At 33.0% G+C, this 22,701-nt stretch overlaps 1 protein-coding gene across 7 annotated transcripts in view; it reads right to left on the reverse strand.

Moving 5' to 3' along the window:
• Positions 1-1,777: 1,777 nt before the first annotated feature.
• Positions 1,778-22,701, reverse strand: part of Klhl13 (kelch like family member 13) — a 172,072-nt gene continuing 151,148 nt past the window's right edge. For all 7 annotated transcript variants that reach the window (XM_047535775.1, XM_047535771.1, XM_047535777.1 and 4 more), the window contains 3 exons: positions 12,507-13,302; positions 5,459-5,572; positions 1,778-3,337 (listed from right to left, as the gene is read on the reverse strand). In XM_047535775.1, the coding sequence (XP_047391731.1) occupies positions 2,850-3,337; positions 5,459-5,572; positions 12,507-13,302 (1,398 nt within the window). In that variant the 3' untranslated portion in view covers positions 1,778-2,849. The remainder of the gene's footprint in view (positions 3,338-5,458; positions 5,573-12,506; positions 13,303-22,701) is intronic.

Consider the following 22,701-nt stretch of genomic DNA (forward strand, 5'->3'; position numbering starts at 1 on the left):
ACCTACTTCCTTTAACCATGCCCCACCTGTCTATAGTCACCACTCACTTAGCTCATTCAAATTAGTATTGACTGATGAGGTTACACTCTAGTCTAGTCATTTCACCTCTGAACATACCTGCCTTAACACAGGAGCTTCGGAGTCACACCTCTCAAACAAATCATAACATCAGTTGAATTTTCTAAAATTATAGAAATAGGCAAATAATTTCTTCAAATTTCACACCCTAGCTACCTTGACCAAGAAGGAAAATTAAGAAGCTTTTGGGATTTCATGGATTCTATAATTCCTTTTTCAAGTAGACCAAGAACTTAAGAAGGACGAATGTAAGAAATGCTTCTAAAGCCAACCAATGACTGGCAGATATTCTTTCATAAAGAAAAATAGCTAATTCACCATGAAGGAAAATGTGTCGTGATTTCCCAGCTGTTAGAATTGTTTAATAATAGCTCTTTAAGTGTGAAATTAATTGTTTCTAAATAACATATGGCAGAATGCAGAAAAGGTAAGTTGTCAAACAGAACTGTGTATGATTTGTATAATTTCCTGTGGCAGACTGCTAGCAGATCACCAGTCCTATTTTCTTTCATTTCTGGGCACACAGCTGATACTTTCCAGTTCCCTTTGTGTTTATATGTAGCCACAGGACTGACTGTTGGCCAGAGGGATGTGGGTAGAAGTGATGTATGCCTCTTTCTAGACTGACCACTACATCCCTCACTCCTTCACTACTACTCCATTCTTCTTCTGCTAACTGAATGGAGAGGACTCTGCAAACATAGATGGGAAGACCACAGGATGGAAATAAACTTTGCTGCTTTGAATAGAGTCACATTAGATTTTTTAGGATCATTGGTCTGTGCATGTCTCCATTTTTAGGCAGGTGTTAGCTATGTGTAAATGGCTATATCCACTCTGACTATAAGCAGACAACTGAAATCACTGGACCAGTTGACCTCACTTAAGAAAAAATCTTGCCTGAGTGGATCTTTCAAATTCATACCAGGTTCTGCCAACATTCACAAGTACCACTGATGGGAAAATTTTTTCCTTAATCAAGTATAACTCAAGGTGGTGGTATCTGGGCTGCAAATTATCCACTAGTGAAGCAATGTGATGACCCTCTAGTTGTTTTGGAATGTCTCTAATTTTTGTTTCAGATTTCATCTGATAATTTGCAGATATTACAATATCACAATAGGAGATATCACAATATGGTCCTACATAACTGCCAGATAATCTTCTACAAAACATTTTTTCCTTTAGTATCCTAGGTCAAGAATAAATCTCCAAGGTCATTTTACATAGTCCTTCTCAGTAGGCAAGATGGATCTTCTTGAGCATCAGGGAAACTGACCTCAGAAACAACTGGTTTTAAGCTGGGTATGATGGCATGCTCCTATAATCCCAGCTACTTGGGGGGCTGAGACAGAGGATTGTTTGAGCCCAGGAGTTTGAGACCAGCTGACAATATAGCAAGACCCCATCTTAAATAGAAAAAAAGAAAGAAATGTAACATCTTTTATAGGTTAGCTATTTCTGGCAGTTCTGTGGTGATGAAGAGTCAATTAACATGTTTCACAAACTAACTCCTCGAAGATAACCAGCAATCAGGATAAACATGGTCAAACACTTTCTTGTTTGAATAATATTCATAAACATTCATTCATCCTAACTGCTCAGTGTTCTACATTCTGATCACTTGAGTCTTGCCAAAATAAGATATTTAGTAAAAGAAAGTCAAAGCAAACAATAAATAGGATACTTCAGACCGAAATGACATTAAATGTTTTTATTGAACAGAAAAAAGATAAAACATGGAAGTTGAATTCTTTGAGCAAAAGCAGCTCTCCAGGTGAAGCTGCTACACTTTGTGCTAAATAACCTTATGAATTGAGAGTATACAGAATACATATAATATGTAAGTTACCTCAACAGCAAAGGAGAAGGAGTAGAATACAATTTTTGAAGATAAAATTTGGTCAAGTGACAAATTTAGTTGCTCAAAATTTCTAGCCCTTATCCACCTAAATTCAGTATGGTTCTACATATGTGTATTCAGTATGTGCACACTGAATTCCCATTTTAATGGAAGCTGCTTTTTAAAAGATTTTTTAATTTCACATTTATTTGATGTGACACTCAATTTTTAAAAATCCATATTTGATAGAAGGATGTATGTATGCATTTACATACTTTAAAAACCCCAACCTTTTCTTTATAAGCAGAGGGGTCATGCTTTTTTTAGATTAATATTGGTGAATTTCAATTATTTCTCCTGTGTGTCTAAGAAACTTTATATGTTCTCAATGCACCCACACAGTCAGGTGGGTTGACAGATACATCAAAAATACTTCATGAAAAGAGGGAGGTAGCTCATGCGAGTTGGCAACCTTTTGTGTATTGTTTCCTGCTGGAGCGGGCTGCCTCCCTTTGACATCTTACAGTCAAAGATGAAAGGAAAACTTTTTACTTTGAAGCCTAGTGAGCACAGTTGTACATTTACTATAATCCACCTTCAAATTGGCTTATAATGTAAGATGACAAATACCTTACACCCAGTACACAGCATTAAAAAGTACTGAAGAAACGGTTCATAGACAATACCTTTTTTTCATATGTTAAACAGCTTCTATGGGATACATTTCCAGGATGGTTTTGTTATCACTTTATAAACATTCTAGGCCAAACGAACAGCACAAATAACATCAATGTTGTCTTTTTTTCCAATATTGGTATCAATTACTGGAGGCTAATCCTAACAGATATACTACTTAAGGGGAGAAAAAGAAGAGAATCATGACACATTGCAAAGATAGGACTACAGCATCTTAGTTGTAGGGATGATTTTAAGGTGCAGAAAGAGGAGACTCTCTAGAAGGTGATGGTGTGGTTTCTTCAGGTGGAAAAACTGTGAGTGTACAAGCTCGAATACCCCCAAGGGATTCAGGGAGATCAAAAACCTTATGCCATTCATCTTTGTCTGGATCATATTTCTGCACTATCTCTACCATACAGCGATTATTCCAAGAATACCCACCAACCACATAGATTTTGTTTTCAAAGACAGCAACCCCAACATCACTCTGCCCTCTTAACATGGCAGCAATTGGGGTCCACTGGTCAAGGATGGGTGAATAGTATTCACAGCTTAGGACATCATCATAATCACTGGTTCCTCTGAAGTGATTGCCACCAATGACATAGAGCCTTTCTCCCACTGTACACATGCAATGCAGACCTCGGACAGTGGTCATTGGTGCCTTCTGGATCCATTTGTCAGTATCAGGGTCAAAGCACATGAGCTCCTTTTGGAAAGTGTCATGAGTAATTCCTCCTAAAGAATGACAATAATAGGCATGAGGTAAACAGATCATAAAAATGGAAAAGTCAAAGATAGCACAGATAGTCAACTTTTAGCTATGTATTATGGCATATTAAAGATTATCAGTAGTGTTCTTATCAGTGTTTGCCCTCTATAAATATTCTTTAGGTTAAATAAAGCAAATAATATTTTCATCTTATTAAAGAATGAAAAAACCACTTATATTGCTGCAATGACTTTTTCAGATGGAGACCTATGATACTTAAGAGGCTTTACTGAGTAAAAATATATTTTGGCAACTATTAGAGTTGAGTCTGCAATAACTTCAAATTACTAGTCATCATTCTCTCCTTGCTCCTTTTTAGTGGGTACCCTGTGGGTGTTGACCATTGGGCTATAGAGCACTTTAAATTCCAGGTACCCATTTCCTCCCTTGTCAAATAAGAATATATACTACAGTTATCTCATTAGGATTGTGACTATGAAGTAAGATATTTTTAAATAAAAATGCTTTGAAAAGTTGAACGTCTTGTGCAAATAATGTACAAGTTTATAAGAATATACAAGAATTTGTACAAAATGTACAAGTTTATAAGAATTGTTTGTTTTTGTAGAGTTTCTGGTGGATGGAGTGAGGATCAATAATGCCATCTGCTATTGGAAAATATATTTTAAAAGCTAAAGAATTGGAATGCTGAATCTATGTGGAAATTTATATGTGTAGCAGTTTGTTGTTCATCTATTAAGTCTATATCATCTATAAAGTGTACATTATTAGATCACACATAAATCAGTCTGTACAATGAATATATCAGACTATCTTCTTTAGACAAAGCTAATCTTCAGTCATATCATGCAAAGCTCTACTATCAAGTAGCCAAATGGCAATCACTATTTGCTTCTGCTTTATAATATTATTCTATGCTTTAAAGAATTCCCAGAAAGCAAAATAGTATTCATTGGCTTGAAAATCAGTCTGCTTCATATCCTACCCTTGATTGGGGAGGTCATTTCTCCAATATTTCCCAGTTACACTAAAGCATCACTAAAACAATTCAGGTGTCATCTTTTCCCCAAGGATTTGGAGCTCTCATTATAATGGTACATCACCTACACATATAAAATAGGTAGATGGTATAAATCATTGACTAGTGGAGCATATGATTTCCTGGATGGCTCTTTCAATATTAGACGTCCTATAGTTGCTCATGAATTTAACACCAGAAATCTGCCAATCACACGCTACAGGCCTTTCCCTGATCCTGCTAGATTACAGATTTCATAAGGCAGTTTTCAGACCACAAACAACCCCTTAATGTCTTTGTTCTCTAATAATGCAATTGCTGGCCTGACACGGCCAGGCCTTCAAATGGAGTAAAAATTGTCATAGGCAGACTGTATCAGTGCCAAATGATAAGAACCTACCTAACAAAATTAAATTTTGATATCAGAGGTGATCATTACATTAAGCAAGACTTCTTTCTAAATGCTATAGAAAGATGATTTGAACATCAACAATTTGAGAATGAGTTGTTATTGGGACACTGAATAAACAGTAGCCATTTCAAAAATTTTAATAGAAAGTATCTCTGTACGTGCCTAAAATATAGATACTTAGCACTGAATTATTCATGTAATGACATCATAGAGAACCCCATTTACAATGCTAAGGAAAAAGGAAATATACTTACAATGGATTACACTAAAATAATGAACATTATGTACTATTATGCATGCTTAATGCATAGTAGAGTTTATATGTTACATAATTATATATTTCCTCATATAGTTCAGCTAAATTTTAAACAAAATGAATTAATTGGTCCTATATATGAATAGGGTTTATTATAATACAGGGTATGGGAACTGGAAAGTAAATTGGAGAATCTGAATGCTTTCCAATTTCTTCTAAGCCACACATTTATAACAAGTTTGATTTGCTGCTAGTCTTACAAACTTACAGAATGCCTAAAGCATTTTTATGCAAATGTGCATACAATACCTGCTTTAATCAATATTAATTTATATTTTGATTATCCATTTTCTGAATTATTACTATCAGTATATACAAAGAAGATCATATAGTTAAAAGTTCGTGAATTATTATGTTGTGTTCACATGATATTTGTTTACCTGAAATATACATCACTCCTCCATACACAGTTCCAGCATGTCCATAGTGAGGTTCACTCATTTTGGCAACATAGGTCCATTCATTTGTTCTTGGATTATAACATTCTACTGTAGCTATTTTAAAAAGTCAAAGAAAATAACATGATTTTCAATCTCAAATTTAGCAATTAATTATTTTAGTTGTAATAATAATATACACATATCTGAGACACATATATTATAGGTTTGTGAGATCCATGGGGCTCTTATAGTAATTATTATTATTATTTTTTTTTTTTGCAGTGCTGGGGATGGAACCCAGGGCCTTGTGCTTGCAAGGCAAGCACTTTACCGACTAAGCTATCTCCCCAGCCCTTATAGTAATTATTGAGAGTATATTAATATGAACCATTAGTAAAGTGTTACATTAGACTAGATTATGTAAGAGTCTAATACATTTGTCATTGCAAAAATAGTTAAGTCTTCTTTTGCTCTGGAATCTGGTTATATTTTTATAATTTGACATTTCTTGAATTTATTTGCTATGAAAATGTGAGAAGAAAACATGAAAACATCACAAGTAAGGAAGAACACCTCAATTATGGGCCCCCATATTGTCACACCACATAGGAACACATATGAATATATATGAAGCAAAGTTTTAAATTTAGAATGAAAGTATATGCACTGCCTGTTTTATGTCCTGAAGCCTACTGCTTTATTTCATACCCAGACTACAAAATACATACAATGACAATAATTTCCCCACATGTATGCTTCAAAGCCATTGATTTCTATATATCCACTATCATGGTAACCAGTACTACTCTGAACCTGAAGATGACTGGCAGCATAAAATGAAGTTAGGACCTTAATTAAAGGTACTTCTCAGTAAAAAATTTATCATCTTTAACACAAATCATTTTGGGGAAGTGACCTCAACTTTCTGAACTATCTTTCAATCTGTCTGTTATAACCTCAAGATCAGAAAAGTGACATTCCAGACAGATGGAAAATGTAATCCTTTTTTAAAAGGCAGAAAGAAATAGGGCCGCTTTGGGGACTGTGGTCAAAGCATAAGTCTAGATTGACTTGAAGTGTTCTTATTATTTATTGTGGACACTGACAAATGATAATACTATTTCTTGCCTTCCTCAAACCCATTTTTATTGTTGTTATTTTCTTCTAATAGAACCACAACTCTATTCATGGAATCACTGCACCAAGTCCCAAACTAAATATAATTTAATGGGTTCTCCAGAAACCATATGATATACTTCCAGGGAGTGATACGTAAGCAGAAGTGTACTGAACATTTCTTATTTGATCAAGCCATTGGAGTAAGTCTTAGCTACTTAAAACCAAATGCAATTCTAACAGTGAATCAACCTTTGAATGCAATTCCCTACTTAATAAATACAGGTGAAAGGGAGAGAAAGATACACACACAGAGATTTTTTTTTCTCTATCCACTAATTTCATTTCTTTATCAAATTCATTTAATGCAAATTAATTTTTTCTCCTCCAATCAAACCTATATTTTCCACTTTTCATATCGTCTCAACTGATTTCCTTTTCTGTTTACTGTAGTTTTAAATTTTCAGTCTTATCTCAAAGACTTTACCATTCTCATTTTAATCTGCTCTCTTGATGGTTTTGTTCATCGTTTCAGGCCTGGATCCTTACCAACACTATTCCTTCTAAACACTTCTATCGAATAGCAGGATCTTATAAATCTTTCCTCAAAATAAAGGTTATTTCCACAATTAATAATCAGTTAAACTGCCAGGTGCCTCAATACTGTTTTTTACTATTTCTAGGCACTGAATGTCTTTTTAGATTTTATTTTAATTGATATATAATAATTACACATATTTATGAGGCACAATGTGATGTTTTGATACATGAATATATTATGTAATAATCAAATCAGGGTAATTAACATATCTGTCACTTGAAACATTTATTATTTATTTGTGGCCAGATATCTTTTTAAATGTTCATTTACATTTTTAACATGACTTTCACCTAACTAAAAAGCAAATCCTACTGCATGAACATTGTTATCTCTTTCTCTACACTCTAACAGGGGACTTAGATTATTGACTGGTATGAAAAGCAATTAATGGTAGAATTTTCTATGATAAAGTAATCTAATTACATAACAGAAAAAAAGGTTTTAAAAGACTTGCAGAGATTATCTTCTCTATCTATTTGAAATCAGATAGGTTTAACTACAGTTGTTAGTTTTTCTTAATGAACAACTCTGCCTTGAACTTTGAAATTTCTCAATCATAACTGTCCTTTCCCATGTCTAATTCAAATGGTTCTGAGATGTATTCCATTAGTCTTCTCTTATTCTATGGTAGACTTAGAAATTGAATAATTAATCACTCTTTATTGTTATTAATATTTTTTATTTTTGGCAGTGCTGGGGATTGAACCCAGGGCCTTGTGCTTGCGAGGCAAGCACTCTACCAACTGAGCTATATCCCCAGTCCAGTATTTTCTGATGTAAAACAACAATGCTGTTTTTCTGTCACAAGAATTAATTACATTTTTTTCTGACAAGGTTCATAAGAATCCATCTAGACTTTCTCACACAGAAGCCTCTAAGTGTAAGACAGATTTATCCACCAATAACACTATAACTATTTAATGGTTCATCATCCCTAAACTTTTCTTCTTCTATTTAATAATCTTCTCTCTCAGTTTTTCTAATCCTTCAGTCTTTTTTGTTAGCCTTTACATTTCCTCCTTAAAGAATTGCTGTTATTAGTAAAATCAATAGTATTTAGTTTGAAAAAGGAATGCATCTAATTAAAAAGAAGAAAAACAAGCTCCTGTTTCTATCTTCCATACTTAAAAAACAGTCAGATACAGGGTTAATGCCAATAACTTTGATGGGAGGAGGGGGCAAAGCATGATGTACAGCGAGGAATTGGAGCCCCAAAGCAATGGCTCTATTATAGTCCATGAGAGTTGGGAATAGTAAGGGGGCAAACAGAAATATCTAGAGCATGGGTCAACAAACTTCAGCCTGTGGGTCAAATTCGATCCACTGCCTGTTTTTGTATGGCCCACAAGATAACAACATGAATGCTTTTACATGTTTAAAGCATTGAATAAGAATTGAAAGACTATTTAGTAACATATAAAAATATATGAAATTCAAATTTCAGTGGCCATAAATAATGCTTTATTGAACCTAGCCTCATCCATTAATTTATGAATTGTTTAAATTGCTTTTGCACTAAAATAGCAGGATGTTGTGGTAGAGACTGACCCATAAAAATGAAAAGTTAAACTTCTTGGCCCTTCACAAAAGTTTAATGACCACTAATCTAGAGATCTGGTATCAGGAGTCTAGGGGCTTGGTGTGTGAGTTAGAGAATCTTACCAATGTAAGAATTATACTCAGGTTGATTATTTCATATTTATCAGGGGTCCTTATTTTCTCAGATGATTCCACTAAGGTCCTAAACCAGACCCAAGGAAAGATGTGGAACTTACTTTTTCTTTGAGATTTGACCTGAAGAAAATCATTTGCACTGTGATGGCTCCCACAGAGAAGGGATGGTCTCTAGAATCCTAGGGTGCTGCTTAGTGCTCAGGAAATGCCCAAATCCATTCAGGAATATGGAGGTATTTTGCAAATTTTAGCAATTTTATTGTACATTTATTTGAAAAATCAAACATGTTTTCTATAAGTTATTTTATTATTTGAAAGCTTGACTTATTAATATTTAACTGAAGTGAAAGATATCAGAGCTGTCATATTCTTCTTCAATATAAAAAAACCTCAATGGAAGATCAATTTCTTACACAACATAATCTTGAAAGATGCCAGAAATAACTGAATCCTTTTCACTTAAATGACAGGTCCTGTAAGTTTCCCCTAGTTTCCCATTGTCACTAATGTCAGGGAAAGCAGCATTTCCTAAGAATTGTATTTCAGCCATAAACCAGGCTCACAGACACACTGCTAGTCTTTATTTGATGTACTATGGGCTTAGCTTTTCCTTAGGTCCATACAATCCACAAAATATTTTAATAAGCCAAATACATTAAAATGATTAAAAATATCTTATAAATTTTCCACTGTTTTCTTTTTAAAAAATATGTATAGATAATAGTTATTTTTATATGGTGAATAAATGATATACTGGTGCTAATAAACCTGTTAAAGTCTTAAATGACATTCCCATCAGTCCCCTTTTCTTGCTATCCATTCCCACCCCTTCTCCACTGACACAGGCATATGAATATGTCAATATATTCACTTGTAAGATGGAAATGCTTATTTATTATACAGATAATTAATAAGATGTTAGTGTGTGTGTGTGTGTGTGTGTGTGTGTGTGTGTGTAGGGGGGATTCATTAAAAAAAACTGTGGATCAGGAGAAAAGTTTAAAATTTAGCCTCTAGCCTGAGAATTCTGAAATAAAAGCAAGAGTTTCTTTAGAATCAGAATCTATTATTCTGCAAAAACATTGGGACCAGAAAAATTGAAAAGAGCAACTGACACTTTTTTTCTTATTTATAAAAAGAGATTATTTTCAGTGGGTAGAATTCAGAAGAATTCATTGATATTATTTACTGTGAGCAGAGGTAATCAGGAAAGATTACATCACATTTGGTTACCTCAACAATACAGAATATGACAAAATGAAACAGTCCACTTCTTGCTCTCTCATTTAAATATAATATAGGAGGAAGTCAAAGGAAGTAGAAGAGGTGGCCAGAAAAAAATAAAGTATTCTTATTTATTGGTTTTAAGTAATGATTCTTTTTGACCTGAAGGCTCTCTTGGAATTCTGACTTTCAATTTGAGTGCACTTAAGTCAATCATGTAATGTTTTTAAACAACTCCTAATATATTTTACCTTAAAATATTCAGCACAGGATGTATTTGCTGGATATGCTGATTTTAAGGGAGGCAATAATTTCCTACAAAAGTTTAGTTACTTAGATCATATATCATTTCAAATGGGATGAAATATCAAAAAACAGACTATAATTGGAGAGTTGGTATTCACATTATAATCAGATGTGCAGTTATGAAAATGCAGTTTATGAAAAAAGATAAAAATGAACCTATATCATCTAGAGTGGGAATATTTTTTTTTAAAAAATGTTATCCTTAGGGTCAGTTTTTAGGATTTTATTTTTCAAGCCTAAATATAACCAAATGGTTAATACTATTTAGGAATAGCTCACAAAAGCAAGATTCACTTGTTTTTTTCCACACAGAAAACTGTTCTCATCAGAGGTGGTATCTGAAGGTTGTGATCAAGGAAGACTGTGCATATGCCACTTACACAGTGGGGTAGTTTACCTCCTATTCGTAGCTGGGCACAACATGAGAAAAACACAAAGAAAAAGGGGTACTCTTAACTCTTAAGATTTACGTAATGACTCTCCTTGGCCTGAAGATGATAAATCCCAGAAGTGTAAGGCTCCTAATTAATATTAGAAACAATATATTAAAAATTTAGTCACTGCATATTAACAGTGGTGATAACATTAACAAACAAGCACTGATTTTTGGAAAAAGAGAAGGTATTTCCTTTGAGAATAAAATTTTCAAAATAACTACTGACTGCTTGAGTTAATGACCTATAATTTGTGAAATTTTAAAGATCATACACTGGTTGCATTTCTAAGAAACCACAAAAATTGCTACTTGCATCATCTGGATATTTTCACATACCATGAATTTACATAGTAAAATAACATGAAAATAATATGTGTGGGTTGACTGAGGAGACCCAAAATGACAATTCGCCACTGAAGTTACTAATGCCTCAAATGCTTTTAAGTGTCTGATTAATAAAATATGTTGGGAAATGTATGTACTTGGTGATCATGCCACCTAGTCCAAAACTCTAAAAAGTCAGCCCTTAGGGGAAATATATGGTAACAATGAGGGGGAAAACTGGGTGAAAAAGATGAGTAACATTAAGACTATGTCACTAATTAGAAGGGGTTTTAAAACAAAGAAAGCGTAGGAGCTGAGAGTTATTCTTTTCCTCAATAAATAACATAGCTCATATCCATTCAACTACCTTTCATTTCTTAGAATATTGGGGAGAAAAGATTCTGAAAAGTACTCTGAATTTATCCAAAGCGAATTTCAATATGTGGAAAATATGTTGATCTTCCCCAGTATTATAGAGCCTGGAATATTGGCCAACTATAAGAACTCTTTAACAGAGAATAAAAGAAGCTGGGTAAAAAAATAATAGTAATCACAGATATGTGTCACAATATAAAATGCAGTCTACCTGATTTTCTTTCTGGAAAAGCTATATTCTCCCATTTAGTTTTAAATAACAAAATTATACCTTTTAAGTTTCATTTATTTAGTCAAATTATTTTTATGTGCAAGTTTACTTATGAACAGTTTTAGAAAGACAGCAGATAACCAATGAATAGCTTACTAAATCAGTTTACAATGAAGGAAACTGGCATTTCGACAAAAGAATAAATTTTAAAACTAAAAGTCACAAATCATAATACCATAAATAAATTTTATATAATATTGAACTTTGTACACTTAATCTAAAAAGAACATTATCTTACTATGTAGCTTCTAATAGATGCCAAACTATGGAAATGGAGAAACAACAAAAGTCAGTCCTCTAGAAAGAAGGATTTTAACCTGTTCAGGAAAATATCCTGTGGGCTTTTAAAACTGCCCACAGTTTTAAAATTTTAAAAATGAAGAAACATGCCAAACTCCTGCCCAAGGTTCTATTAGAATTTAATTGAATGTACTTTTTAGTTGAATTTTCAAGATGAAAACTATATATCCTGCATAAATGAAATAATCTGCAACATATCCACATATTAAAAAGATAAAATTTGTACTCTGGCCAACTATATCTGCCCAGACAAACCATACAGATGGTCTCTGATATTTTTAAAGAAAAATTGTATTAAAATGAAACCCTAGCTACATTTTGTCTTTACTTGTACCAAAATACTTACTTTATGATTCAAAATGGATTTCTGGGTAAAAAAAAGAAATTGGTTTCTATGCATCAAGTAAACATGTATACTTACGCAGTTCCCCAGCTGCATTTCGCCCACCAACCGCATACAGATATCCTTTGAGGGCACTTAAGTGGAAGAAGGTGCGCTTTTCATTTAAAGATGCAACTTGCATCCATTTATTGTATCGGGGATCAAATCTGAACACTGTATCAACTGCTGTTTTTCCTTTTGTGTCATAATTACTCTGTCCACCAACGACATAGAGGAAATTTCCAATGACAGCAATGCCATGCTGGTACCTTGGGGCATCCATGGGGGCTAGGGACTTCCACTCATGGGCTTTTTCATCATACATGCGCAATTCCTTACTGACAACCAGCTGCTGTCTCAGCACTCCTCCTAGGGTAACCAAATGAGTGGTGTCAGACCGAATGGCAGTCCTGTCTGACTGCATAACTGGCTGCATATATGGCATCATTTGGTAATTGCTGGCTTCCAAAAGCAAATTCACGCAAGTATTGTCAGTTCTCATGAAATCCACCGTTTGCACATAATTAATGAGCTCCTGTGGTGTCATCAGTGGAAATCGTATGTTCTTCATTAATTTTGCAGCAAAGTCCATCCGAGGCTCTTCCAGGCGAAGCCAGCGACAGGTAGCCTTAAAGAGCTCAAGTTCAGTGCAATGCTTAAGGCTATTACTGGAAAGCACAAAGGCAAGACGCTCGAAAGGGAGTTTTAAGAACTCCCCGGTACTCAGCAACGCAGGAAAATTCTTTAAGACAAAACTGTTAACGTATTTATCCACTTCTGTCAGATTGTAGGTATTGGCAATCCGCCCAACTTCGACACAATTGTCTAAAGTGACCTATTAAACCAATAAAAACAATTCAAACATGGCTACTTTCTTGACAGTCATTCCAATCACACAAATACCTGCTCTAAAATAAGAGTTATGCTTTTCACTGTTCATACAGATGCAAATAAAATTTTTATCTAAGTGCATCAATTATCTAAAATGAATATGCAAATGACCACCTAATTCAGTAGAAAGATGACTAAGAGACAATGATCAGTGAGTAGATTAGAAGTTTATCTAAGAAATAATGTTAAAACTTGACTGTGGCCAAAAGAGTTTTCTCTTCAAAAAGTACCCCACTCCACACAGAAAAAAATACCGATAAAAATTTTGCCAGATGGAAAATTTGGGAAAACAGGGGGTTATTTTTATTATGGTTCCTTTCTTTTCACTTCTCAGTCATAATTCTTAAAAGTACCACACAGCTAGCAGATATACAAATAGGAAAACTCCAATTCCTCAATTTTCCTTTCATGTCAACAGGCATCACATGACTATCATTCATATGGGTTCCTCGAAGGCAGGAATGATGTACCCCATATCATTCATGCAGATTGTTTTGAGGTATATATTGCTTGTATCTGGGAAATGTACCTTTTCTTAGCCACTCTCTTACTCTCAGCATATTATAGCTCTGTTTGGAGTTAAAATGAACCCAGAATGATGTCCCCAGCACAGACCAAATCACACTATTAAGGAAAAGAGCTGGCAAAAGAAGGAAGTTTAGAAGGGTCCTTCCTCAGCAAGACCTCTTTTCAATGTCTAAAAACTGACCAAAAGGAAAAATAGGAAAATTATATCAGCAAATGTAATGCGAGAAAAATTCACATAAGCAAGCCCACCATACAAATGTCAGTATGTGTATATGCAAACACAGAGACAGGTCATAAACAAAGGACTCAAATATGTATATATGCATGTATTTTTAATTTTGTCAGGGTGTGTATTCAATACGTCACACAAAATTCATCAATGTATTGTTAACCTTCTAACTATTGTTAGCAGATGTTTAGATGCTTAAAACCAGCTAATCCTTCTACTGACATTTCATTTAAAAATTGAAATGGAGCTAAAAGTAAAATTCCTCTGCATAAAATAACAGTTCAGTTAGGATGTTACAGTACTTAAAGCTCTGAAATTAACATACATGGCTATTTTCCTGGATTTATTACTCAGGAAGAATTTATACTCTTTTAAGCAATTGATTTGCTTTACAAACTTCTTGAAAATATCGAATTGCTTTTTCTATTGGTAGCTATATATATACCTAAAACATTATTCTAACATAAAAGAACTAGGAAAATAAATTAAGAAACTATGGGCCTCTAGAAATGCATAATTAAACACTATACCTTGGATTTCTAATATGAACAATAAGAGTACATCTTCATCCACTTATGACCAGTAGGTTCATGTCTGATACAATTTTAAGTTGTATAAATGGAATTAGAGTTAACACTTAATTTCTCCAATAGCCCTAGGTAGAAGGGATTCCTGTTTAAAATAAGGGATCTACTTCCCAAAGCAAGTTAGAAATAGCCCTTCCCCAAGCAAAGGTAATTTGCACTTTTAAATATATTTACTAATATTGATAAGTAAAAGTGGATGACAATACAAATATAATTTCTAAGTATGCAGATTCTCATCATTAGTGATAGGAACACCAATAAAAAAAAGGAATGGAAACTTTGAATGAGCAAAATGAGACACTAGTTGTTAGCCCTTGAATTTAAATCTAAATTTATACCTTCTAAAATCGACCAAGATTAAGATCAGCAACCAAGTAGTAAAATTTAGAAATAGAATTAAGGTATTTAATACTTTTTTTGATTCATTGTACACAAATGGGGTACAATTTTTCATTTCTATGATTATACATGATGTAGAGTCACACCATTCGTGTAATCATACATGTACATAGGGTAATGATGTCTGTCTCAATCCACAATCTTTCCTTCCCCATACCCCCTCCCCACCCCTCATTACCCTCTACACAATCCATCCTTCCTCCATTCTTCCCTTATCCCCTCCCTGCCATGATTATGTATCATCATCCACTTATCAGAGAAAACATTCGGCCTTTGGTGTTTTGGATTGGCTTATCTCACTTAGTATGATATTCTCCAACTCCATCCATTTGCCTACAAATGCCATAATTTTATTCTTCTTTATGGCTGAGTAATAGTCCGTTGTGTATATATACCACAGTTTCTTTATCCATTCATCAATTGAAGGGCATCTAGGTTGGTTCCACAATCTAGCTATTGTGAATTGAGCTGCTATATACATTGATGTGGCTGCATCTCTGTAGTATGCTGATTTTAAGTCCTTTGGGTATAGGCCAAGGAGTGGGATAACTGGGTCAAATGGTGGTTCCATTCCAAGTTTTCTAAGGAATCTCCACACTGCTTTTCAGAGTGGCTGCACCAATATGCAACCCCACCAACAATGTATGATTGGACCTTTTTCCCCACATCCTCGCCAACACCTATTGTTGCTTATATTCTTGATAATAGCCATTCTAAGTGGGGTAAGATGAAATCTTTCTTTCTATTTTAACGTCCTCAACTTTATCCAAAAGAAAAAACATTATTAATATATTAGGAGAATAAAACTTACCTTTTACTTAGTGGCATCTGTAAAATGCCTTCTAATATATCAGCACACTCATATGTACTAATGTACAGAACTGGAAAAATTTTGACAATCTATTTAGTAAATACACATAGCTCCTTACCCTCTTCCTAAAACTTGCAACAATGTATTTTATAACCTTCTATCATATTCTTCACAGAACTAAGTATTGTTCACAGTTCATGTACAACAGCTATCACAGGGTATATAGCAAAGATTAAAATCTATGAATATCAACAATAAAAATTAAATTTGCAATGGTAGAAGGAATTAAAAGTGGAATACCTGTTAAATTAACATAGTAAATTACTAGAATGTTGCTCATTTAAAAATGAGTCACATAGGAAAAATATGTACTAGAAAGTAAATTTTCATTAAGTGCATATACCCAAAGGTAAAACTTTAATCATAAAATATAGGGATTAAAAAAGGAAAGTCTAGAATAATGGATAATCATATAAGCAGACCAAAAATGATGATAAATGATGAATAATTTTGGCAAAATACAGGATTATTCTATCATGGTTCATTTCAAACCCACTTCACAGTCATTATTTTTTATTTTTAACTGATACCTAAAAAGAAAAAAAATTGTACATATTAATGGGGTACCATGTAATGTTTCAATAATAATCTACATTGCAAAATGTTTAGATTAGGTTAAACATATTTATCTCCTCAGATGTTTATCATTTCTAGGTGTTGAGAACTTTCAAAATCATAATGATTCTTAAAATTGCCTCAAATAACAAATCAAACATTTAGATTAGATGGCATTAAGAAATGAGTATGTGCTGCAACACAATACAATTTATGTATATAATAGGTTACATTACACATTGAAAATATAAAATATGAAGCTTAAAGATTATTTTCAAGATTCCTAAGTAGAAAGAACTCTAATTTCATCTTAATTCATCTAATTTTATCTGAAAACCTGGCCAAAATTCCAAAAGTACATTTGAAAACAGAGTTATAACAGAAGTTAATCCAAATAATTATACTGGCATTTAAAAGGCTAGAGCAGCACAAAAAGGACAAAATTCCTCAAACGCATATGAGAACCTATAAAATGTTTTAAAAATAAACAAGTGCACATTTAAGTCCCCCTGACAAAAATTTTTATATACTATTATATTGTAACCAAGCAATCTTCATGGTCATCCTAAGGCAGTGCCAACATCATAATTTTACAAGTGGTATTCTCATTAATATACTAGTACTGACTACTGATGTACTGCTCAAATTGCACCTAATGTACCTAAACACTGTCATTAACATAATTTGATATTTCAATGGCAGATTTCATCAGAAATCTATAATATTAATTTGTTAAAGATCAGTGTTTTATACAACAATATTCCCATAAAGACAACAAAATGAGTATCTGCTTTTATACTCTCAAGAGATAAGCAAAGACTAAGAAATCTGGCAAAATTTGGGGGACTCCTCAGTCATTCAATGTACAAAATTATTCTGAGTACTGTCTAGGTTATTAAAATAGCACCCTGCCATACAATGCAAACAATGAAGAAAAAGAAGCATGCCCACCAAAAAACACATAGAAGAATAAGCTACTCTGGAGGTGGGCAGAAGATATAACAGGCATTTTTTCTCAGACCTCCTCCCATAGGTGAGAACATCATAGGACACAAGGAGGAAACATTTTTTTATAAGAAGAACAAAGGAGTTGCTGGGGATGTAACTCAGCGGGCTTGCCTAGCATGTGTGAGGCCCTAGGTTCAATCCCTAGCACCACACAAAAAAATTAGACAAAGGGATGAATAAAAACAAAGTACCTCTCTGTGTCTCTCTTCAGTTTCTAAATGCCTTTTGAAGTGAATGCTGATGGTGTCTCCAGCTTGAGGAATCCACCATTTTGTGCTCTGAATGCACTTCTCTTATTGAATGCAATGTTAGTCTTTTACAATGGTTTCTCTGGTGCTGAAGTAGTCTGAGACCAGGTCAGACTTCTTCCCATACAGAGTCACAGATGGCAGATGGGCAAGAATGGGTGGTCAAGGTTATAGACAGGGATGATAGAATATTTAGCAATCAGTTTGTATGGGTACCAACCAAACAGAATAGATAGATGACCATAAACAACCATTATGGGGCTACCTGGATACTTACTCAATATCAGCCCTGGAAATAAGGAAGTCAAGACTGTTTTAATGGGAAGGGGAAAAGTTTTTGTTCACTACTTACTCTAGTTACATAAGCAACAATTTCTCTATCTAACTTAAATCTCCCCAAAGTTGAATTATTTTCTTAAAAGACCTATCTACACATTTTTATGGATAAATCCTATTTAAATGAAATCCAAGGAATGGAACGCATATACACTATACAAGGAATCCATATATCAAAAAGAATATCCCAAAAGTAAAATAAATTGTCTTTTTCCAATGATTTCTGATTCATTTTCCCTTGAGAGAACCCTGTTTTCCCTTTTCCTCTGCTTTTTGTCTGTCTTCCACATACGTATTTCCTTTATTTTGTTTCCAACTTTTTATTACCTCCAGTCCCATCCATAAGATTCCTTTCCATTTCATTGTGAGCCCTCCGCTCCTATTGCTAATAATAAACACACAAGTAGAACTAGTGATATACCTGTATTAAGAGTGAAAAATAAAACTCTTTTTTCAGTACTGCAGATCAAACCCAGGGATGCCTTACCACTGAGTTATATCCCCAGTCTTTTATTTTTTATTTTGAGGCAGTATCTCACCAAGTTACCAAGGCTAGGCTGGAACTTGCCATTCTTTGCCTTAGCTTTCCAAATTGCTGGGATTACAGACATGAGCCAATGTGCCCAGCTTAAAACTATTTTAAATAAAGAGTATCACCAAGTCTAAAGCAGTAAGGCACCTGTATTCTCTGATTAAATATTCCTTTGTATAGGAACAAAATGGTTTCTTTCTTAACCTTATTCTTTTGTTTATGCTGTATATTCAAACTGTAATATACCTAGTTCAATTACAAGCATCCTATAACAGCAACCTAATATTAAATTGAGTTTATTTTGTGAGCCAGCCTGCTATCCTCCAAAACAATAAGGATGCAAATGAAAGATGCTAAAATTTCCATATTCCACAAAAATGACAAGTAAAAACTATAACTCCAACCATTTTATAAAACAGGGAATGACTGAAAAATATTTAGCATGTTGTGGTTATACAATGTCTAAGGACAAAAGCAAATACACAACTTTTAAAGTTATATGACTAAAGAAAGGCATTTTTCATTTTTTTATACTATATAAAAGTGTTTTTAGTTTTGCAGAAATTTTTACCTCCTGTGCTTTATACCTTTTACTGTCATCCTTCTTCTATTCAATTCCTAGTTCTCTTTTCCAAAACTATCAAGAAAATAAAACAACATAAACAAAAATGCCAGATCCTATAAACTATAATACTAATTACCACCCTAAGAGAAACATTATTACTGCAAAAGATGGCAAAGTTAGGTATAGAATTGGTTCCTCTATTGAGTCTGAATCTTTCTAATAGATAACTGGAATTTCTTTTTTTTAAATTAATTTTATTAGTTGTAGATGGACACAATATCTTTATTTTATTTGTTTGTTTTTATGTGGTGCTGAGGATCAAACCAGTGCCTCATACATGCTAGGCAAGCAAGTGCTGTACCACTGAGCTACCATGCCAGCCCCAGATAACTGATATTTCTATCCCAAAGACAAGAATAACTTTACTATCATATTCAAAACTATCATGTAAAATGCTTTCTGTGTTGTCAAGTCACATTTTATGTACCACTGCTCTTCTTTGTTCACACAAATGATTAAGAATGGGATAAAATAGAAATGCATTAAACAGAAATTTTTCCTTTTAAAATTTCAAATCCAAGTAGTGTTTTAGTTATGTGAGCTATAATCTCACTATATCATTAAAAACATAAAGTCTTTTTCCTCTAAAACATTTGATTTCAGCACACAATTGTTAAAATATATGATCATTATATTTAAAAAATTATTCATAACTTAGTTCATGGGACAACTTAAAAAAATTTCTGGTATAATATTTACAGTATCTTGAAACTTTCAGTTCTCTTAAGTAGAAAAGGTACCAAAGAGTGCTGTTTTTCCTTTAGAAACTTGATTATTAAGAAGGAAAGGGGAAATAAATAGAGCAAAGTTGAACATAGGCATAACTAAGAAATAATGTATGAAAAAAACAAAGGAAAAGTTAAATTTCACATGTTCCTAAAACTAATAATCTACTAAAGTTTCTAAAAGAACTATCATAGATTCTAAGAGAGAAGATTCCCACTATAAAAGCACACAGACATGTCTTCAGCAAATAGGATGAAGGATAGATAATGTATAACGATGCTAAGCAAAGAGGTGTCTCCTAAAATGTTCATAGGCAAGAAAGTCCTAAAACTAAAGAAGACAGGGATAAACTACACTACAAGCAAGCTTTGCCAGGCAGAAGCCCTTTCTCCATTAAAAATGGGTTTTAGGATGTCTGCAGAGGATACTGGGAATGAAGAATATAATCCTTAAAGTAATATTGAGTGTTCATAAAATGAGGAAACTTCCAAAGAGTTAAAACACACAGTTATAATAAATGTTTCAGGTAGGTTAAGGAACCTCTAATTATTGGAAATTTGTTAAAATTACAAAATTACAGTGATCTCATCTTTAAATAAAACTGCTTTTAAAAGTTATCTACAACAAAATTCTTTTCTATTATTTTCACAATAATACATTAATTGAACACACATAGACACCAGCACTTATAAACTCAGCCAATGGCTAATTTAACTACACTATTGAAAGTTTGTTTTTTGTAAGTTTTATATATATATATATATATATATATATATAATATATACATATATAAATGAGACATATATATCATATGTACATAATATTTATAGCATATTATCCAGTTTTGTCATCTTCTTTCAGGTAAGGGAACTGATCACAACCAGTATCTAAAGTTGTTAAGTATTAAGCTTCTGTATTCTTGTTAATGATTATTTCTAAAAAAATCAAGGCACTGCCCCAAGTTTGGCTCAGGATGACCAAGTAATCCTAAGATCAGTATAAAACAATATTAATTAATCTATAAGTGTGAACTTTTAGGTGTTACTTCCAGATTAAGTATTGGAATTGAGACATTTTAAAAAATACATTCAATAAAAGTTGAATGTAACTTGAAGTCATTATATGATGTCAGTGCCACAAAAAAAGAGACAAGATATTTGCTTTTAAGGGAACTGTCTTTATATGATAGAATTAAAATAAATTTTTCTGGCTATAAATGAACTCATTATGGTGTTATTTATTTTATTTTTATAATATTTTATTTTATTGGTACATTTAATTATACAGAGTAGTATGATTCACTATGCTATATTCATATATAAACATAATTTGATCAATCTCATTCCTTACTACCTTCCCTTTTCCTTCTCTCCTCCCTGCTCCTGATCTGCTTGCTCTACTACTGATTGCCCTTTTATTATTATTAATATTACTATTATTATTTTGGTGCATTATAATTATGTATATATATGTATATGGGACTCATTTCAGTATATTCATATATGGACATAGCATAATGTGGTAGATTTCATTCCCTGGTTCTTCCCTATGCCCTCCTCTCTTCCCTCCTTCTTGATCCTCTTCCTCTATCTATTGGTCTCCCTTCTATTTTCATGAGATGCCTTTTAAAATTCCCTTTCCTCCTCTATCTAGCTTCTACATATGAGATTAAACTGTTGACCTTTAATTTTCTGAGTCTGACTTATTTCACTTAGCGTGATATTCTCCAGTTTATGCCTTTACCAGCAAATGCTATAATTTCATTCTTCTTTATGGCCAAATAAAAATCCACTATATATATATATATATATATATATATATATATATATATATATACACACAATGATAGATAGATAGATATATATTACATTTTCTTTATCTCATTTGTCAACTGCAAATTGACATAACCGCTTTGGAAAGCATAGAGATTCCTCAAAAGATTAGGAATGGAACCACCACTTGACTCAGCTATCATATTCCTTGGTTTTTATCCAAAAGAATTAAAATCAGCAAGTTAAAATGAAATTTTGCACACAAACTGCAAGCAATAGTGTGGGAGACTAACAAATTTCACTTCAAAGTAAAGATGATACACATCTACAATATAATATGCTGCCATAAAATCCTTAAAATAGAAATCAGTTTTGAATTTTATAGGTAATTATTATAGCAGTTCAAGTACTCTAAAATGGAAACAGATAAAAAAACACATTTTCAATAATGCAGTTAAATTAGTTATTGGCTTGACTTTACGAGTACCTTATTTTTAAATTTTTTCAACATTTAAATACTTTTCATTTTATTTTTAATTGATATATAATAGTTGTACAAATTTATGGGGTACCATATGATGTTTCAATACATGTATACATTAAATAATGATCAAATCAGAGTAATTTAATTAACTTGCATCACCTCAACCATTTATCATTTCTTTGTGGTGAGAATATTCACAATCCTCTCATAGTAGTTTCAAAATCTAAATTAAATTGCTAATTATAGTCACCCTGTTCTACAATAGACCACTAGAACTTATTCTTCCTATCTAACCATATTTTTATACCCATTAATCAACATCTCCCTATATCCCTCTCACCCCTTACCTTCTGGGCCCCTAACAAACTCTATTCTATTCTGTTTTATTTGTTCTTTTTAATTATACATGACAGAAGAATCCATTTTGATATTATATAATGGAA

Source organism: Sciurus carolinensis, chromosome X (assembly GCF_902686445.1).
Source record: "Sciurus carolinensis chromosome X, mSciCar1.2, whole genome shotgun sequence".
Classification (NCBI taxonomy): domain Eukaryota; kingdom Metazoa; phylum Chordata; class Mammalia; order Rodentia; family Sciuridae; genus Sciurus; species Sciurus carolinensis.